Source organism: Phascolarctos cinereus, unplaced genomic scaffold (assembly GCF_003287225.1).
Source record: "Phascolarctos cinereus isolate Bilbo 61053 unplaced genomic scaffold, phaCin_HiC Scaffold_4;HRSCAF=312, whole genome shotgun sequence".
Lineage (NCBI taxonomy): Eukaryota > Metazoa > Chordata > Mammalia > Diprotodontia > Phascolarctidae > Phascolarctos > Phascolarctos cinereus.
Genome location: NW_027555847.1, coordinates 217,110,633 through 217,133,241, shown reverse-complemented (window position 1 = coordinate 217,133,241; position 22,609 = coordinate 217,110,633). Strand labels below are relative to the sequence as shown.

Here is a 22,609-nt window from a genome sequence, read left to right as displayed (position 1 = left end):
CTGGAAATTTAGGTGAATTTTGTGAGTTCTAGTTCTAGCTCTTTCAATATCATGTAAGACTGAACCACATTATACATCATTACGTTGCAATTCTCCTCTTTACAAGAGATTTTCTCAGGCTTCTTTAAATTCTATATGATTAATTTATATATTGTCCAAAATAATTGACAAATAACATGTAAATTATTTTAATATGTTTGAATTTTATGTATTGTATTATTTATAGTTAGTATCAATGTTTTTACGAATCCAAAAAGTTGGCAGGAAAAATTACTTGGATGAAATAGAAAAGTGGGGAAAGCTTTATGGAAGATTATAGTTTAAAAAGAGAAAAGATTTTAATCAAATTTGACACAGATTTTTAAAAAATTCAAATACATATATACATTATATGTATAACATGCAGAAAAATTATGTGCAGGTTATTTGATGATATCAGAGAATTCTAAATTTTGAAGTGCTTACTTTAAAAATATACAATGAAAACACCACAAAAATATCATATTTATGGGAAATGTTTCTAAAATTTCAGATTTGGATTATAACAGAAGATAATTAGGGCGACAGAGAGAAGCATTCCTACAAAATTTAATGGACTGATAATTCAGTTTTGTTGGGATGCTAAGCTACACATATGTTTAAGATAATACTTAAGGAACAAGATTAAAATATTCTCAAGGTTTAACATTAGAAACATATAACTAAGGCATATTTTCTATCAAATACATTAAATTTATTCCATTCTTCATCTTTTTCAGAACACAGGAACAAAATTTCAGCAAGAAACAACAGATAATTTTAAAGGAACAAATCACACAACTCGATCAGACAAAATGGTTAGATAATCATCACAAACAAAAAGGACAAGTTTGCTTTTTTCACAAATGTTAAACAGAATTGATATAAATCATACCTATAAAGTTAATAAAGTATAACAAGATAATTTCCCTTAACAGTGACAACAATTTAAGGTGTTTCTTGATATCTTATATTCTAACCTCCATACAATAACCATTTGGGGGGGGGGGCTTACCTGACTGAGTGACAATTACTTCAAACTGTAGTAGTTCAACTGAATGACAGTTCCAATCCTTATGTGATAAGGTGAGCCATTCCATAAGATGATCCATATGCTGCTGATAGAGATCTAGGGTCCCATCACATTTCTGAATCAGCGCTAATAAGTTCATTGTCTCCTGAACCTGTTAAATATAAAAGCTTGGAGTAGTCCCAGTGTTTAAGATTAAGGGAACATTCTAGTGTAGTCACATCTTTATTAAGCATGTGAGAGTGCATTTACATTTACACAAATTACATTATACTACATTTACATAAGAAACTAGGAAGACCAAAGGATTGTAGGATCACAGATTGAGAGCTGGAAGGACCCACAGAGACCATTCAAGCCTAACTCCTTCATTTAACAAATGTAGAAACTGAAGCCAGAGAAGCTAAGTGATTTGATCAGGATCACACAGGTATTAAGTGTCTGAGGCAGGATTTGAACCTTATTCACTCAACATGCGGCTTCTGAGAAATAATCATGCTCTAGTACTTCCAGGCACATACACCTTCTCCCCCACCTAAAAAATGTAAGGGGGAGGGCAGCTAGGTGGTACAGTGGATAGAGCACCGGCCCTGGATTCAGGAAGACATGAGTTCAAATCTGGCCTCAGACACATAACACTTACTAGCTGTGTAACCCTGGGCAAGTCACTTAACCCCACTGCCTAGTCAAAAAAAAAATGTAAGGTGGAAAATTACAAAGAACAAGTTTGTCTCTAAAGAAGAGATAGGAGAGGACATCTCCCCATTCCTTTGACTGGTTTTGCTGATTTTTTTTTCTTTTCCTCCTCTTTTTTTTTTTTAAAGAATATTCTTTGTTATATGGGATGGCTTGCCATAATGGGGGAGAGGAGGATGAATACACAGGGAAATGTAAATGATGAAAAAATGAGATATCAATAAAAAATTATTTTAAAAATGAAAAATCACCCTCAATATTAACATTTTAAAATTATTTGTGCATCTCTAATTATTAGTTTTGAACAAATGAGGATTTTAGCCAATATGGCTGCCTGAAGAGGAGGCAGACCCCCAGCTCCCACACATATACTACAGCAAAACCATGAAGTCTGCACCAGACCAAAAAATGATCAAGAAATACATTAAGAAACCACAATAAGTGATTTCTTCCATCTGAGAACTGTATAAGAAGTAAGCTAGAAGGCCAGTGATGGAGGAAAAGGGATCCCTTCCACAAATCAAGTGACAACATGAATAGAGATGGGAAATAAACAGACTGCAAGGGTGGTATCCAGAGACCCCAAGAGTGGAATGATCCCCTAAGAAAGCCCTAGGGTGGTTAGAAAACCCAGGATGGAGACCTTAGAAGCTCTAGGAGAGTAATAGCACAGTGATCAACAACCAGTGTGGCGCTAGAGCATTCAAACCTAATATCCCAGACCTGAGGTCCCCAACACACTGTCCTGAGATGCCAAAGGAGGCAATGAAGATTTGAGCCTCAAAGACTGGGCAGGATGGGAGGTGGGGAACCCCCTACAGGAACCTAGGGAATCTGGGGTAAAACCAACAAATCACCTCACTCAATAACATGGGATAGAACCTAGCTCTGGTAAAAAAAACAAAACAAAAACAAAAACAAACCCGAAGATAGGAACTAAAGCTGGAGAGATAAATAAATCAAAGACCAGTATAAAATATTATCACAAATATAGACAATTCCCCAAGAGAAAAAACTCCACAACAACTGCAAATACAAAATCAAAAGAAAAAATGGATTTTTCACAAGGACTACTTGAATATCTAAAAGAAATTATGAGGTAAAAAAAAAAAGAAATTATCTTTGGAGGAAAGAACAGGAAGAAAGCTTGAAAGAAAAAGGGGTAAACTTTACCTATGAAATAAACTCCCTGAAAACTAGAACAGACCAAATAAAAATCAATGACTTCATGAGACAGAAAGAAGTATTAGAAGAAAATTAAAAGATAGGGAAAAAAAATAGAAGGAAATGAATATCAGAAACAATTGACCTTAAGAGCAAGTCAAAGAGAGATCATTTAAAAATCACTGAACTCCCTGAAAAAGTATAAGAAAAAAATTAAGAAATAATAAACAAAAACTGCCTAGATCTATTCAACCAGAGGGCAAAATAAAGATAGGAAGAATCCACCAATTACTCCCTAAAAGGAACCCCCAAAAGGAAAGGTTCCAGGAATAACAGAGCCAAAATACAAAGCTCCTATACAAAAGAAAAACTACTACAAACGTCCAGAAAGAAGCAGTTCAAAAGGAACTACATGAAGGATCATGCAAGCCCTGGCAGCTTTTACTATAAATGAGAAATCTTGTAATACAATATTCCAAATGGAAAAAGATACCAGCTTACAACCAAGAACAACTCATCCTGTAAAACTGAGTAAAATCCAACAGGAGAAAAAAAAAATAGATTTTTAATAGACTAGAGGACTTTCAAGCATTTCTGAGAAGAAGACCAAAACTGAGTAGGAATTCTGGAATGTAAACATAAGAGAATCCTAGAAAGGTAAAATTATGTGACTAACTGGAAAGAACTATATGATAAGCTAGTGCTAATGTTCCTAAAGGGAAAGTAGAAATGTATCTACCTTCAGAACCTTGATGTCTTTGAAGGGTACTGAGGGAATTAAATAAGAAAAATGGAGGTCCTGGGTGGTGGATTAGTTCTCTTTTGAGAGAAGAAAGAAGGTATATAGTAGAAACAAAGAAAAAATGGATGGAACTTGGTATTTTTCATAACTAGGATGTGTGAGAAGAAGATATAAACATGGAAGAAAGAGTGGGGAGAGCAGGCATCCCACTTTTATCTAAAAGGGACAAAAAAGAGGTTGAACACACACAATTCACACAGGTAGTCTGGTCTAGAAATACATCAAACTAAACAGAGAAACAAGCAGGGATAGGGAAAAAAGTAGATTAAGAGGAAGTATAATACTGGTGAGGGAATGATCACAAGGATAACAAACCTCTTGATCCTGAAGGGTAGATTAAAAGGAGGGTTCGTGGAAGGTGGTAAGAAAAACAAAGAATTAAAACTAAGAGTGTGCTTTAGATCGTCTCTTAAGACCACTGGGGGAATGGCTGAATAAACTGTGGTATATGAATATAAAGGAATATTATCCATCAGAAGAAATGATGAAAGAGACAATTTCAGAGAATCCTGAGTAGTGTATAAACGGACAGAATGAAAAGAGCAAAATCAGAACAATGTGTATAAAGACAGTGACATTGTAAAGACAAACACCTTGGAGAAACTCAAGAACTCTGATCAAAGCAATAACCAACCATGTCTTCAGAGGACCCACAAGGCAGCATACTATTTACTTCTGACAGAGAGGTGATGGACACAAGGAGCAGAAAGATATATCTATTTTGGGGCATGGCCACTGTGTGGATTTGGTTTCCTTGACTACGCTTATTTGTTACAAGAGATTTTTATTCATTCTTTCTTTCCCTTGGTTAATTAGAGAGTGAGGAGAGGGATAAGCTAGCAACAGTGTTGCCAAAAAAGAGGGCCACTGAAACATTTTGCACAGAAAAGAACAGAAAGATGTTTAGGAGGAAGTACAGAGAAGCAGGATAGTTTTGAAAGCAATGTATTTGTTCAGTGGTTTCAGTTGTGTCTGACTTTTCATGATCTCATTTGGGGTTTCCTGGACAAAGATACTGGAATGGTTTGTCATTTCCTTCTCCAGCTCATTTTAGAGATGGGGAAACTAAGGCAAACAGGGTTAAGTGACTTGCCCAGTATCACACATCTATTAAGTGTCTGAGATCAAATTTGAACTCAGGTCTTCCTGCCTCTCTATCCTCGCTGTGTGAATGCATAAAATGTGTTATATACTTTTAAAAAAACAAGTGGTATCAATGTAGATTCATGATTTCATAGAGAATCCAATTTTTGTATTCTGTTACATGTATGGAAATGCTTTTGTTGTTGTTTCAATTAAGAATAAAAAATAAATTTAAGAAAAAAAGCAATTCTACACAAATCCAAAGTATTTTGTGGGACGGTATTATATTATACAGCATTTTCACTCTTAATTTGCAACACAGAACTACAAGAAAACTGTCATTCTTGAAGGATGTGGGCATAAACTGCTCTTCTTCCCACCACCAGAACAACCTCCAAACCAAACAATCCACCAAGAACTCAGACATTTAAAGAGAGAGGGAAGCCCATATTTTAAAAATTCTTCATCTGGGTAACATTAAACAACAGATTCACCGAAGTGATTTTTTTCCCCTTTATTTAGCTCTTTCACTTCTTCCTGGATTGTAAAGTCAAAAGGACTTTAGTCAGTTTCTAAAGCCAGGGGCAATGTACTAAAGATGTCCCATTGATAAAGTAGGCCTCCTTTTAACTCCTACCTTTTCCTCCTTTTCCTCAGGGTTTAAAAATATTAGGAAGTATTCAAGTCCCCCTTACGGTAACTCCTTGGTAGCCTCACCCAGTCTGTTTTTCAAAATCTGCTTCTTAATTTGATGGCTGTTCAACTTCCTTCTCTATTGCTTCTAGGCATCATATATTTCCAGGGTCTATCTTTTACAAGTATTTATGGCCCTATCAGTGACAACCTGTCTCCTAAGACACATGCCCTTTAGGAAGGTTGTTTGTAAAAACAGAAATGAAACAAAGTTTAAACAGGTACCTAACAGGTGAGAGAATGCAATGAGATTCCTAAAATGCAAAGTTCCAAGTTGGGCACAATGGGTCTTATAAATTCTATGGGAAGGTCTCACTTTTGTCATGCTAATAGCAAAACAACTAGGTTTCAGAGAAAAATTGCCTAAGGTCAGTCAGGAAACAGAGAAAAACAGCAGGGAAAAACACATTTCTCAGTCTGAAAACAGCATGATTAAAACAGGGAAAATGACATCTCATTCCAATAAATCCTTTTGATTCTGACAGAATTGAAAATCTGGAGGAAGTTCAGAGGTTAGTGTATACGTATGTATGTGTGTTTATGTATGTCTATCATGTATCTGTGCACACCGATAAACAATGGAGAAAAAATTATTTTGTAAAACTCGGTCACAATTGAGTGGGGAAATTTTCTTCTCCAGACATTCAGCCACAAAGTAAGTACTTTTTCTTTTTTAATGAAAATTTAAATGTAGAGGAAAAGGTTTATGGCAGCTTTTTTTTTACATGCTTCTTTTGCAAAACACTCCAAAATTAAGACTCCAATTTAATTTTGTCTTCACTCTCAGATACTAAAATAAATTGGCAGTTGGAGGCTATGTAAAATTCTATGTGCATCCTAAGGCCACATCTTGAGTGACTCATTCCAAATGTTCTAAATTCTTTAATCTTTGCTAGTCAGTTTTAGTCATATGTGCCTGAGGCCTGAAACTCAAGATCAGAAAAGATTTATAGAAGACAGTTCCATTTCATTTGGAGAAATAATCATCTTTCTAGTAGTAAGCTTCATCTTGTCAAGAGGCAATGAAGGGAGTTCTCAATTAAACTCACCTTTTCACGAAGGCCTGCAGCACCTGAGACAGCCATGACTGTCACCAAAACTTCCATGAGCTGCAAACTTGATTCTTTGCAATCTTCCTGACCCACCTGGAGTAATGCTTGTACACAACAAAGCAACTGCTCCATATAATGGCTCTATAAAAAGTGTGCAAGTAATAAAATTAGGCATTTAAAATAATATATGACAGCTTAGTTTAAGTCATATGATCTTGTGCAAGTCAATCTGAGTATGATTCCTCATCAGTAAAACATGGGAATATTATATAATATCAGTTGATAACATCCCTTTCCAGTTTAAAATTCTATGACTTTATGATTATGATTATTATTATAGTTGTTCAATAAATGCTACTGATTGATTGAAGGACTGTGTAGAGCAGTGGGGAAAAAACTGTTGGACTAGGATTTTGGGATGTCTTGATTCTAAGTTTCAGCTTTTTCACTAACTAGTTTTTTAGCTTTGGATAAATTACTAAAGTTTATTAAGGGCCAGTTTTTCTTCCATAAAACAAACCGGATAATATGAGCTTGCTCTAGAATCCCATTCTAAAATATTAATTTTAAATTAAATAATACTTTAAAATAAATATTAATATTTTAAAATATTAAACTTTAAGGTTCAAAAGGTGCTTTAAATATATGATTTCATTTGATTTGGAAACTGAGGTTGACAGAAGGTATACTTGCTGGAAGTCACATGGCTAGTAAGTGTCTGATGTATGATTCAGACTTAGGTCTTCTTGACTCTATATCTGACATTCTATCTACTATGTCACTTATCCTCCTTCAAAATAACTATAATAATCATGGTAATTAAATGTAAAAATCCAGTAGGGCACAAAATTATTTGCTTTGCCCATTCCCCTCCATGAAAGCATGCAGCGTTACACAATAATAAATCAATGTTGACAGCCCACATCAAATTAGTGCTGTACACAATAACAAGGCCAGGATCTGGATGGAACACCAACCCTAACCCACAAAGCAGACCTGTGATGGAACAGGGAACTTTGAGGCTTGCTGTAGGTTTGGATCTGAGATTACTAGACATGGAAATGCTAATGACCCTAGCTAAAATGTGCCCATGTTTTTATTCCCTATTTCAAGTTTTATTTTCCCCTTTTTATTTGAATTATTATTTGACCACATGTACTTTGCCTGATTTTCTTTCATCTCACAATAATGCTTTTCAGGTCCTGACCTAAGTAAAACTGTTTGGCTTACTTGAGGGGCTATCAAATTATAAATTAAGAGGAAATAAATCCAGTTTTTTAAAAAGTAGATGCCATTGTTAGCTTTCGTTACATTACCTAATTACACATGCAAATTTAAGGGCTTATGAAATATACATACTCTATACCTATTATAATATATATATACACACACAAACACGAATATATGTGAGCTTTCGACAGGTGAACATCATCATTTGAAAATGAATCGATGCAAAAATATCTTTTGGGTGAAAATAATTATATGTTTTTAAATAGCATTCTAGTTTTTCCTAATTGTAATAATAAAGTTTTAATCAGTGAATTTTCAATGTCTTTTGAAAAAAATCACAGCAGGAATACCATTCTATTTGTGTATTGATTAAATGAGATATTTGAAATTGTCAAAGACTTGTACACTTAAGAGTCTGTGTACAGAGGGGATTTTAACAGTGTAGTAATGGTGAATGTGTTAAAATAACTATTATTTTCCTTTAGTTAAACTGGAATAAGTGTTTATGTTATCATACAATTTCCTTATTTCACTTACCTGTCCTTAAACAAACATATTTCAAAGAAAAAGATCAAGTTCCTTTCTTTTAGCTAAGCCCCAGGTGCAGGACTTGGCTCAACACCCCTGGGAAAGTGCCTTTTACCAAAACTTACACTTAGAGGCAACAATAAAGGAGGTCTGTGACTGGGCCCTCCATTTAAAATGTACCTCTATGAATTACTAATGGTTTGTTTTTATATGTGAACTTCTTTTTTCAGTTTTCTCTAAAAAGCTTTTCTTAACTTACAAATTAACTTTCTGGTAGCACTGTTGTCTTTAAAAAAAAAAATCTCATTACAAAATGCTTGGGCCCTTGCTCCAGCTTTGAAATAGAATTGCTTTAGCTCAAGCTACAGTAGGGCATTTGAACAGTCTTGTTTTTTCCACGCAAAATGTTAAGTTTCTTTTTAAATGGATTAGAAATTTATATCCATATTTAGAATACCCCATCTCCTTAATACTCTTTGGGGGTATTTGAGTGTCAAAAACATATTTACATAATTAAGTGATGAAATTAAAGTAGTTATGAAGAGCCAACTTAAAAAAACTGTATGAATGAGGTGAATTTTTAGAAGGGTGACTATGTTAAGAAAAATGGTCTGGGAAAATTTGTTTTTTAGTGGACAAACCATTAAAATTGAAGATAGCACATGTTCTCTGACCTTGAAGATTATCATTTCTGATGAAGTGATTAAATTTTGGGGAGACCAACATGATATAGAAAGTACATTTTTCCTGATACAAAGTTTTTAACACAAGGCATTTTTTTTTGACACCTGTGAGACTTATAAATTGTATACTTCCAGAACATTTTTTAGAAAGGGCAAGAATTTGCAGTTCTCAAATGTAGACAAAAGAATAAAAAGAATTAAAAACAAACAAAAAGGGGGCAGCTAGATGGCACAGTGAATTACAGAGCACTGCTCTGAAGTCAGGAGGACCTGAGTTCAAATCCAGCCTCAGACACTTGACACTAGCTGTGTGACCCTGAGCAAGTCACTTAACACCAATTGCCTGGAAAAACACAAACAAACAAAAAGACAATCCATAAACAACAGCAAAGTGAGATTACATGATCTAACTGAGCAGAACTTAGACTAAGTTCAAGACAAGCTAAGATAAAAAAATTAATGACTCATGCTATAGCATTACATGACTGAAATTAATTTAGCAAAAATCATTAAAATGTACTCCAGTACTAACATTTCAGAAATTGAGACTGGTTAACAGATTTGATGGCCATTATGCAATGACAAAGTCAGTAAGAATTCATCTTGCATTATTTAATAATTACTTTTTATCCAGCAGTCTATCAACAAAGTCTCAAAACAACACTGAATTTCTAATCAGGCACAAATGCCAAATTCTTATGGCATACAGCATGGTCTTAACACATAGTGGAAAAGCTGGCAAGTCATTTTCTCAATTGATGAGGCCAAGGCATATTATAAAACTCATCCTATGAATAGATTTTCAGGTATTAAGTGTATCATACTTTAACGAAAACAAAGCAATTTTTTCAACTCAAAAGCAACTAAAACTTACCAGCTTAGGTTATGATGTATTAACAACATAATTTAAAATTAAGCAGATTCACAATAACTAAACACCAATTTTATAAAAACTGGTTAATTTAGTTTATTTTAAACAGTTCATTAGGGTAACATATTAATTTGGATAATGAAATAATGTAAAAGTGGTAGTTAATTGGTTAATTTGGAGTGACTAGGTATATGCTAAGATTTGTCCTTAATCTTATAATAGTGGTCCAAATTGGAATTTAGTTATGGCTATGGTGCTATCTATGTAATTTTGAGTGTGCTCAGATTTTGGGGGTATAAGTTTCTTCATCTGTAGAATGTGAATAAGGAAGTAGGGTCTTTTTTTTTAACTTTTTTTTTTTTGGCTAGGCAATGGGGTTAAGTGACTTGCCCAGGGTCACACAGTTAGTAAGTGTTATGTGACTGAGGCCTGATTTGAACTCAGGTCCTCCTGAATCCAGGGCCAGTGCTCTATCCACTGCGCCACCTAGCTGCCCCGGAAGTAGGGTCTTAACTTCTTCATATAGATGTTAGGGAGATAAAGGAGTTGCTCCTTGAAGGCAGAGACTGTCTCATTTTTACCTCTGGATCCCAGTGACAACTACAGTGACATAAACACGAGAAAGTACTTAATAAATATTTAATTAGCATGTTAATAATAAATCATGAATCACCTTCACCCAATGCCTCACTGTAGAAATGTAGGTTGATCCTCGGATTTTGCAGGATATGTCAGCAGAACACAATGTCTGGAAGGTCCTACTGAGGTAGTTATGGACTGTCATTTGATCACTAGCTATGAGTGACGAAGCTTCTCACTAGAAAGCTGGCTACCAGTTGAAGAGCTTTTTGGACACAGCAATTCATATAATGTGGACAGACTTCAATGTGAATCACAAAAATTTCTAGCCAGAAGGGACCTGAAGGGTCATTTAATTCAAACCCCTTATTTCACAGACAAGGAAACGAAAGTCTAGGGACATGAAAGATAATGCCTATAATAATACAGATACTAACTGAGTAACAGGATTCAAACCCATATTCTCTGATTTCAAATCCAGGCTTCTTTTACTTGTACCATACTGATTCTTATGGGAGAGATAGGATTAGATTATATGCTGAAGAAATCAGTATAAAATTAGGATAGATGTTATACTGACAAAGTCATGGAATTTTCGACATATCAATAAGGGTAGCTCACATTTTAATAATACTTTATATTTTTTAAAAAAGCTTTCTTTACAACAATTCAGTAAGATGGGTGGCACAAGAATTATTATCCCTTTAACAGATGCAGAAAATGAGTTTGAGAAGTAAAATGATTTGTCTATGATCACTGGACGATACTTGTCAAACCCACAAATTCAAACCCAGACCTGACTCCAAATCCATTATTCTTTCTCTGGTGAAAAAGCACCCTGATGCCAATGAAAAGCTCACTAAAACCAGAGGGAACTGATCTCCTGACATAGATCCAGTGTCAATGCTAAAATAGTCCAATAATCATATTTACGTATTGACAAAATGTATAGCGATACCAAATGCTTCTTGCCAAATGCTTAACTGACATTTCCCCATTTCCCATCATTTTGTACATATTCTTACATCTTCAGATCCTTGACAAATCTGTGTCTGTGACAGGTAGCTGGCAATGTTATTTAGATGAGGTTTAAGGGATTGTCTTGAACAGCCTCTAGTAACTGCAGCCAGGACCATAAGGCAAGATGGACGAAGTGATTTTTTCAGTGCTGGCAAGATTAACTTCAGAAACACCTCAGGGTTGACAAATGTTCCAACCAATTCTGCTGATTTTATACACTGTAAGAGAAACCAAATATGTGAAAACGAAAATGATTATTTTGAAAACACAAAGAGCAAACAACGTATCCATGTTTTCCTTTCCTGCTCTCAACTGACTTCTGTCTGCTTTAATTCTGCACATTCAAAATGCTTTAGCAATTACCATGTAGCCTTTTCCACTCATCAGGTATTGATAAAAGCACATACGCAAAAATCTTTTTGGCACATAATTATAAAGCTCATAAGGCAAATAAGTTTTCCTCAGGGTCAGATAATTTTTATGAAAAAAGTTTAATTCACAGCAATAAAATACATGTTTTAGGGTAGTATAAACCTAAACTATATGTCCTCGATTTAATATCTGTTTCTATTCTCCTTCCCTTCAACCTTCAAAGTAATATGTGAATGACTAGAAATGTCTTATTTATATAATCATCCAATTTTTATTCCATCTTTATACTACTGTCAAGATAGCTTCTGAATTAGAATTCCAAATAAAACCTTCAGTAGCATGATGAAACACATGGCCCCTAGGTAAGCATAATTGAGATTAAAAAATAATAACCAGAAATTAGTCTTGTAGTAGTTTTCTGCCATGCCATTTGGGAGGTCTCAATTCACTTGCTTCATATTCCTATTCTTTCAACTAGCAGAAAATGATGCAGATGGAACTCCTTTCCAAGTGGAAAGGAAAGCTGCATAACATAACACTTAAAATCTATTCCTTCCTGAACACCAAAAAGTATTCTCAGTCCTTTAGAAGAGAAATTAAAACTGTTGGTCTAGAGAGAATAAATGAGACCAATACTCTTCAGCTAAAAAGCAGATAATTATACCAGAGAAGCAATAATAATTTTCACAAAGAATAAATAATTCAGAAGATGGGTGGTCATCTACCAGATTTTTACAGGGGAAAAGAAAATGTGTGGAGGCAAAAAAAATAATCTTAGAGAAACAACTATCATACCAGCAAAAAAAAAAGGGAAAAGCTCCATTTTCTTTGCAGAATCATCCATGCCAAGCACACTAATTGGGGGGTATTCCTCAAGACTCTGTCCTGGTACCTATTCCCTTCTCTCTATAATTTTCCCAGCCTCATCAGCTCCCATGAGTTTAACTCTTCATCTCTATGCAGACAATCCTCAGATCTCTCTATCTAACCCTAGTCTTCCTCTTTGGTTCTGGTCATGCACCAACAATTACCTAGTGTAAATTTCAAACTGGACATCCTTTAAGCATCCCAAACTCTTCATATCCAAAATAAAGCTTGTTCTCTTTTCTTCCAAATCCATCTCTCTTCTGAACTTCCTGATGACTATCCAGAACACCATCACCCTTCTAGTCACCATGGTTCACAACTCTGGTGTCATTCTTGACTCTTCATTCTTACTTCACATATCCAATTAGTTATTGAGTCTTGATGTCTTTGTCTCCAAATCTCTCTCATTTATTATATCCTTTCTTCTCTACTCAGAGAACCATCACCCTAGTTTAGGCCTTTGTTATCTCTCAGATGGACCATCTCACTCCAATAAGCCTTAGTTGCTCCCCTCCATTCATGCCTCTCTTCCCTCGGCTCCATCCTCACACAGCTGCCAAAGGGATTTTCTAATTGGAATTTAAAGCTCTTCACAGCCTGGCACCATCTTTCCTTTCCAGTTTTCTTACATATTACTCCACGTACTCTATGATCTAGCTGCCCCGGCTCACTTGTTACTCATCTGTGACACTCTATCTCCCTTTGCACCAGGTGTTCCCCAAGTTCGAAATGCTCTTACCACATGCTTAAGTCCCCTATTTCCTTCAAGACTCAGCTCCAGGGCTTACTTTTACATGAGGCTTTTCCTGTTCCCCTCCTCCAAGGTTACCCTGCATTTGCTTTACGTGTTTTATATCCCTATTGATGTTTTATGTACATGCCTACATAGGTACATGCTGTTTCTATTGCTAGAATATAAGTTGCTTGAGGCTACAAACTGGTCTGCTTTTGTTTTTTAATCCCTACCTCCTAGTCCAGCAACAGGCATATAGTATAAGCCCTTAATAAACACACTAAGATAATCAAACCCATGGGAGCCGAAGAGGTTACCAAGAGAAAGAGTGTAGCGACTGCAAAGGGCCTAAGAAACAAAACAAAAAAGAAAAAAGAAGAGGGCCTGAGATAATGCCTTACAGAACACCTACAGTTAGGAGACATGATGTAGATAATAAAACAGGAAGGAAAAATGAGGAGTGGTTAGACAGACAGGAGGAAAATCAAGAGAGTTATATGAAAAACCAAAGAGAAAGCAGAGCCAAGATGGCACAATAGTAGGAAATAGCATAGCTGCGCTTATTTCCACAAAATTCCTCCAAACAGACCTAGAAAATGTACCAGACCGAATCCTGACGTGAAAATCCAGAAAAGGTTACATTTTTCCAGACCAGGTCAGCATAGATCTTCAGACACTAGAGATGGAGTCAGACAAGGAGCAAACTGGCATGGGGGGCACTCCAGTGCCCAGGCAGAGGCTGTGCAAACAGCAGTCATGTGTAGACTCACACCAGGTACCATCAGACCCATAATGGGATACTGCAGTGGATACAGTGGCCACCTAGCAGTTTTGTTGCCCACTAACCAGTTCCCAATCAAAGATGGAGGGAGGACTGAGAAGGGGACCCGGTAGCAAAGAAATGGAGATTGAAGGGCTGTTCATCAATTGGGGAATGGCTGAACAAGTTGTGGTACGTGATTGTAATGGAATACTGTTGTGCTATAAGAAATAATGAGCAAGATGGTTTCAGGAAAATCTGGGAAGACTTGTATGAACTGATAAAGTGATATTAGCAGAACCAAGAAAACATTGTACATGGTAACAGCAATATTGGAACAACAATCAAATGTGAAAAACATAGCTACTGTGATCAATATGATGATCCACAACAATTCCAAAGGAACCATGATAAAAAATACTATCTACTTCCAGAGAGAGAACTGATGAACTCGGAATGAAGACTGAAGCATACTTTTTTTCACTTTATAGTTTTTGCTTTTTATTTTTTAATTTTTTACTTTTTTGCAACACGGCTAATCTGGAAATGTTTTGCATTACTTCACATGTGTGATTGATATCACATGGCTTGTCTTCTCAATGGGTGGGAGGAAGGCAGGAGGGAGAGAGAGAATTTGGAACTAAAAAAAATTCTTTTAAATGAAATGAATGAATGAATAGATAAATAGATAGGAGACTTGGGCAAGGGATGATGTTCCTGGGTAGAGAGGTCATGGACTATGTACTGAGAAAGAAGGAAGTTCTGAAACAGGAACAAGGGTATGGCTCAGATCCTAGAAGCAGAGCTGGATCTCTGTTCTAAGATCTAGGCCAGCCTGCAGAGGAATATCCAAGGTAGAAATCTCAGACCCAAGGGAAGCTGACCCTCTCTAAACCAACAGCGCTTTCCAGCTGATTGCTAGAGGTAGAGTCCAGCAGCAATAATATAATATTGCTCAGACCAAACTCCAGGTCAGGAACCTGTAGAACTAAGACCAGGGGGGCAGCAGACTTAGTTTTGGATCAGACTACTTTGGGAGCACTGAAATCTTGCAGGTCCCTAGTCTGTCCCTGAAATCCTGCAATAACACAACACTCAATAAATAGCTCAAAAAAAGCAGCAACAGGACCAGCTCAAACCTTCCCTCCAGAAGTTTGGCAGAGGCCAGCTCTAACACCAAGTCTAAAGTCAGGAAGTAAGCTGGAAGAAGCAAACAAAAAAAGAATCCCACTACAAAGAGCTATTATGGTGGTAAGGAAGCTCAAGACACAAATCCATAGCAGAAAGACTCCAAAACTTCTACAAGCAAAGCCTCAGGAAAAACACAGCTTGAGCACAAACTCAAATAGAATTCTCGGAGAAGATAAAGCAAGAGATAACAAAATGTTTTTATACACGGAATGAGAGCGCTTGAGTTAATAAAATTGGAAAAGAAATAAGAACAACGGAAGAAAGAACTGAAAAGAGAATTAACAGCTTGGTACAAACAAGAAGTATAAAGACTTACTCAAGCAAAAAATCAAAATGAACCAAATGACGAGACAACAAGAAACATTAGAAACAAAGACAATGTAAGATATATCACAGCAAAAACAAATTACCTGGAAAAAAGATCAAGGAGAAAAAATAAAGAATCATTGGACTATCTGAACATCAAGACAAAAAAAAGGGTTTAGATATTATATTTCTAGAAATATTGAAAGAAAACTGCCCAGATCTTTTAGAACCAGAGGGCAAAGTGGAAATAAAAAGAATATAATAATCACCTCCTGAAAGACACTTCAAAATGAAAACTTCCAGAAACCAAAATCCAGAGCTCTTAGGTCAAAGAAATATTTCAGTACTGCAAGTAGCCAGAAAGAAGAAATTCAAATATTGAGAGGCCACAATTGAGATTAAACACAATTTAGCAGTCACCACTCTCAAGGAGTGGAGAACCTGGAAAACTACATTCCAGAAGGCAAATGATGCATACTTACCAGTAACAACAACTTACTCAGCACAACTGAGTATAAATGGATTTTTAATACAACACAGGTCTTCTAAGCATTCCTCATAAAAAGATCAGAGCTGCAGAGAAACTTGGAAATAAAAGAGAAAGGGAGAAGTGGGGGAGAGGGATTTAGAGGGAGGAAATTAAGGGAGGAATTAGTCCTAAGGAAAACAAACTAATTAAGAATATACAGAAATATTTATAACTCTTTTTGAGGTCGCAAAGAAAGGAAATCTGAGGAGGTGTCCATCAATTGAAAATAGATGAACAAGTCATGTGACTGAATAGTACTCTGAAGTAAGAAATAATGAAGAAGGATTCTGAGAATTTGGGAAGCCTTGCATGAACTGATGCAGACTGAAGTGAACATAACCAGAAGAAAAATTTATATAATGACAATAGGGTATAAGAAAAAACTTTAAAAGAATTAGGAACTCTTATCAGTGTAATGACCAACCATTATTCCAGAGGACTAATGATACAACATGCAACCTACTACTTCCTGATAGAGAAGCAAAAGAATCAGAGTGAAGAATAAGACAAATTCTTTTGGACATGGTCAATGGGGAAATTTGTTTTGACTACATGTGTTTGTAATGGGTTTTGTTTTTCTTTCCTTCTCAACTTGGGGGTGGGGGGAGAGGTAAAAGTATGAGAAGGTATTTTTTTGCTGAGTGAAAAATAAAAGTGTCAAATGAAGCTAAGAGGTCAAGATGGATGAAGACTGAGAAAAGATGATTTGATTTGGAGATTAAAATTTAACTTTAGAAAGAGCAGCTTCAGTTGAAAGTTCAGAAGCCAAATTATAAAGGTTTGAGGAATGAATGAAATGAACGAAATGACTTCAGGGGTTTCGCTGAAAAAAAGTAAGAAAGATAAGAACGATAGTTTGAAAGAATGGTAGGGTCTAGGGAAGGTGACTTTTTTTTTCCTTTTAAGGATTAGGAGACCTGGGCATGTTTAAAGGTAATAGGAAAAGAATAGGGAGAGGTTGAGTATTAGAGTGGGTGGAAGAGGATAATTGATAATTGAGGCAATCTACTGGAATATGGAATCAAAAGTACATGCAGAGAGGTTGGACTTGTTAAGGTAGTCCACTGTATTATCAGAGACTGGAAAAAAGGAGGAGAGAGGCAGGTCAAAGGAGTATAAGATGAAGAGAAGGGGAGGAGAGGAAGCCCACGACAAAGAGATTCAATTTTCTCAGTAGAGTAAGAGGCAAGGCTCTCAGCTTACAGTGTCCCAAAGGTGGAAGTGTGGACACCTTGAGGACCACCTTTAAAAGCCTTATTTCCCATTATTTCTCTTCTGTACTCTTCATGCCAGTTAAACAATACTGTTGTCTTCTTTAAAGTTGGCAGGCCATTTACTGCCTTCATGCCTTTGTAGACTGTACTCTATCATTTCTACCTTTCTTAATCCTTTTTCTCCTTCATGGTTTGGCTCAGGTACTCTATTCTAGATCTCAATTTAATATTCTCTTCTTCCTCAAATTTTCCTCAAGTATCTTTTCTGGTTCTCTACCTTGACCACATCATATCATATTTTATATTATTATATATGTGCATGTTATATCCCTTCATCCAAATGGGTACGTGACTTAGACGTAAAGGGCAACACCATAAATTTGAAGAGCAAGGACGAAATTGCCTATCAGGTCTATGAATAGGGGAAGTGTTCATGATCAAACAAGGGACACAGAGGATCACGGAAGGTAAAACGGTCAATTTTAATTGCATAAAATTAAAAAGCTTTTTGAAAATATGAGGGAAAGGAACGTATAACTTTTTTCATCTTTGCATCCTTAGCACAGTGCCTACACTTAGTAGATACTTAATAAATTTGTTGAACTGCGGATATCAGTTAAAATCAAATAATTTTAGATGTATGAAAACTTATTTTAATTATAAATCAATCTCAACATTAATACTATGCTTCATGAGATGTAGGAAAGCTATATGGCACAGTAGATAGAGAGCTAGCCAAGAAGTCAAGAAGACCTAGTTTTGAACCTCACCTCTGACACATGCTAATTGCATGAACGTGAGTATGCCAATTAACATCTCAATGCTCTAGAAAACCCTTTAAATGATAAGTGACAAGACAAATTGTTGAACCGTATTAACAGAGGGAATTTCTACAGAAGGGAGTTTATTCCATCTATGAAATGACAGATCTAGACTACTCCCCTAACTCTCATCACCAAATTAATGAGATTATATTCCATTTAAAAGTTTTCTCTTAGGGGGCAGCTAGGTGGCATAGTGGATAGAGCTCCGGCCTTGGAGTCAGGAAGACCTGAGTTCAAATCTGGCCTCAGACACTTGATACTTACTAGCTGTGTGACCCCGGGCAAGTCACTTAACTCTGCCTCACCAGAAAGCAAAAAAAAAAAAGTTTTCTCTTGAGGCAGCTAGGTGACACAGTGGATAGAGGACTGGCCCTGGACTCAGGAGGACCTGTACACAACTAGCTGTGTGACCCTGGGCAAGTCACTTAATCCCAATTGCCTCAAAAAAAAAAGCATACTACAAATTAAAAAGTGAAATTTACCAGAAAGGGGTATACAATTATAATCATTATTAAACACAAAACTTGTTGCTTCAACACACTTAAATTTAGTGATTGTGAGACAAGATATATTTTCTAAACTATCTGTAATGCTTCAATTAGGTAGCATTTAAGATTAAAGTACTAAAATGTACTTTTAAAGCGGACTGCCACATGCTTTCTTTACAAAACAAGTCTTCAGATGTAATTTACTCAAATAGGATCTGTGAGCTTGCTAAGGTGGCTACTCATTTTCCTGGTACAGATGGCAAGGTTTCTCTGACTTCCCATTCTGAGCACTTCTTGTCTCTGTTCTCCAAACATTCCCCATAGGATATTTATCTACTCAGTGTTTTGAGGACCCTCCTCTAAGCCAGGGGCTCTTAACCCAGAGTCTATGAACTTATTTAAACACACACCACACACACACACACACACACACACACACACACACACGCATGCGCACATACCCTGATAACTATATTTCAATACAATTGGTCTTCTTGGTAATCCCTTGTCTTTTATTTTATTCATTCATAAATATTATTCTGAGATGAGGTCCATAGTCTTTAGCAGACTGCCACAGGGGTCCATGATACAGAAAAAGGTTAAGAATCCTCATTCTAGGTTGTTTAATATTCCATGGTTAGCAAGCCAGCATTCGAGCTGTCTACTGACCATCCCTCGCTCTTGCTTCATGACTAGTCCAAATTCTTTCTGCTACATTTTCTTAACGACACAACTGCAATCTATTTCTACCTACCCTCCTTCTCTCTTACTGTCATCAACAATTTTAATTTTTTAAAGATTACAGTGTTATATGATGAAAATCTAATGTAGAATTTATTTTTAATATGATGCAGATGGAATGAATGCCATTCTTACCTACATTATTAAGTGTAATTTTTCTCAAGAATGAGGAAAGAAAAGCATGTAGGAACTCTGGAGTCCTCCTTAGCAGAAGATTTTTAGAAAGACAAAGTAGTTGCGGCGTTCCAAATTATTCTGAATCGCATAAAAATTTGAAATTCATTTAAAAATGCTCACTTGTATGAGTATGAAATATGCACTCACTGATATGTACTACAGATGAAGTAAAATAAAATATTTTCATTCTAATTACAATTATTCTTTATACATCAAGATGATGTTATTAATTCCTCACTATATTGTGAGCTCCTTAAGGACAGGAACCATTTTTTGTCTGTTTTTGTATCCCCTGCATATGGCACGATACTTGGCACACAGTAGGCATTTAATAAATGTTAATGACTGACTAAAAGTCAGCATTGCATAATATTATGCTATCAGTATATTGTATGTTTTGAGATTTTTTTCTCCCTGTAATTGATAGATTTATAGTGTCCTGTTGCTGTCTTTTCTTTCTTTGTTTTTTTAAATATCAGCTGCACAAATTTGTGAGTTCGCTTGCCAGAGTCAGTGGCTAACTGTGTCTACGAACAGAGTAAAACCAACTGGTCCACATGTGATTGAGTTCGCCATAAGCATAGTGTTCTCATTAATTGAGCTAACTGGTTCCAGATGTTTAACTACAAGGTCAGACACCCCACTACAGAGATCATGTATTTAGGTTATATGACATCAGTATGTGTAACAGCTAAACTACAGTCTATAATTTAAGTTGTAGTTTTTATAAGCTTTACTATATGCCAAAACTTTCAAAACTGTCATAGCCAGGACTCCATCAATACTGGTAACTTTAGGAACCCTAATGACTCAATTCTTAATACTAGAGTGGAGTACAGGAATATAATACATTAATTGAAATCCATATATAGTACACCAATCTTCAACTTACTAAGTCCTTTACCAAAACAGTTTATCAGGAAGGAAAAGTGACTCATTTGGGGTTCACTTCTATCTTACACACTCAAAAAATTATGTAGTAAACATCAATGAAATTGTCAAAAGGACGGGAGGAAGGAAGAAAAATGGTCACTGTGATATACTTTAAATTAATTTCCAATGTGAGACTGTGATATACTTTGAGTTAATCTTCATTGCCTTCTTAAATTCTACGTAGAACAACAATTGGATATAGATTGGTCTCATCAGATAATTGGTTTGTAATCACTGTCAGTAAATGTTATCTTAAAAAAACAAAGAATAATTTCACACATGTGTGCATGAATTTTTTTATATCAGTGGAAATAAAAGCCTAAATAATAGCATTCAAAAAATTAATTGTTTAGAGGGATCAAACTTATTTTTATGCTTAAGGAAAAGAATATGATAAAAAAATTTAACTTACATTGTTAACCACAGACTTTTCGTCATCTGAGCAAGCCTGGTAAAGGGTTCTGAGCACTATTTCTAAGTGCTGTGTAATGTGATCTTCTGCATGGAGTAACAAGACAGCCAGAAGCTGAGCTGATTTTACTCTATTTCCTACAACCCAGTCTGTTATATCATTACAGATGGCCGGGAGAATTTTGGAGAGGTTTCTGAAAACAAGTTCCCGGCATCCCAATACTGGACGAATCACTGGAGGAAAGGGAAAAAAAACAATTAAAAACCTCATTCATACACTAAATTCAAGAAAAACAATGTAATATTTTAAATATATGAGGTTAGGTTTATAGGCAATACCACTTCTTTCTTAATCATCTTCCTCTAACACCTACCACAGTGCCCGCTGATAGGAAATGGTTACTAAACAGCTGATTGATAATAAAAGAAAAGTTACAAACTTAAGAAACATAGGTAGGTATGTACATAAGCAGGATAACTAAAAACCAGTGGAGATGATGCAAAGAAGAAAAATTTTGTTTTAACTTGTGTGTTCTCTTCCATGGGTTTCCTTATAATTAACTACACTAAGTCAAAAGGACAAATTTTGCTTCAAGATGAATATGTGCAAATTTTTCCCAATGATTTTGAGAAAGAGTATAAAGATATATGAATTAACAGGGTGCTGAACATACAGGTTATCTTTTGAAGTCGTAAAAAACCCAACATTTCCAAAAATGATAAGTAAAACGATAAAGCACGAAGATTTAAAGAGTATGTTCTCTTAAAAAATAGTGTTTACTAATGATTTCCCTCATTTCCTACCTTTCTCCTTTTACCTGTTATCCTTACAGTATGATAGGAATTTCTTTGGAATGATTCATATCTTATTTACTCTTTAAATTAAATTATTGTTATTTTTTTAATCCACTATTTGCCATTGCCCAACAGGTAATCTCAGACTGTGCTTATATAACAAAAGACAGTTTGAAAACCAGCAGACTGAATTTTTTAAAAAGTCTACAAAAGTGGTTGTTTTGATAACCAGTTTGACTGAATGCAACCTGTTTCATCCCTCCTTTATCAGTCCCAAACTGTGTGCCTATGTAAATGACTGTATGCACACGCATATACTCACACATATCTTAAGTACAGTGTTAGAGCTACAAAATCTATAACAAAATTTAAAAATATCTAATATAGTAAATTACCTCCAATTTCAATTTGTGGGAAAAAACCATCTAGAATTATAAGAAGTAACAACAAATGGGAAAAGGTCATCTAAAAAAATAACCTTTCTACAAAGATAAATATGGAGTGGAATCCTATTTGACCAGAGGCATAAATTTAAAAAAAAAAAAGATTCTTTTTGCCCATTCCCTTTCAAAAGTTCTTTCATTTCAAATGTTTGAATTTAGACATTTTATCCCTCTAGCTACCTGCTGTCAAAGATTTTTTCTTTCTTTCTACAATACATGGTCTGCACCTGTATCCTAAGGCAATGATTGTGGTTGCTCAATGGAAAGTCATTCAATTGTTCTGTTGGCTGTGAACACTCATCAGTCTTCACTTTCCCAGCAACCTGCAATGGTTATCATTGGGAGATCAAAGCACAAGGTGGTTGTGGTGTTGCAT

The 22,609-nt window shown here is 35.6% G+C and overlaps 1 protein-coding gene across 1 annotated transcript in view; it reads right to left on the bottom strand.

The window, feature by feature from the left end:
• Positions 1-22,609, bottom strand: part of DNAAF5 (dynein axonemal assembly factor 5) — a 74,052-nt gene that overhangs the window by 26,779 nt on the left and 24,664 nt on the right. Inside the window, exons 5-8 of the mRNA XM_020977312.2 lie at positions 20,997-21,229; positions 11,455-11,667; positions 6,536-6,679; positions 1,034-1,202 (exon numbers count right to left, since the gene is read on the bottom strand). Coding sequence (XP_020832971.1) covers positions 1,034-1,202; positions 6,536-6,679; positions 11,455-11,667; positions 20,997-21,229 — 759 coding nt within the window. The remainder of the gene's footprint in view (positions 1-1,033; positions 1,203-6,535; positions 6,680-11,454; positions 11,668-20,996; positions 21,230-22,609) is intronic.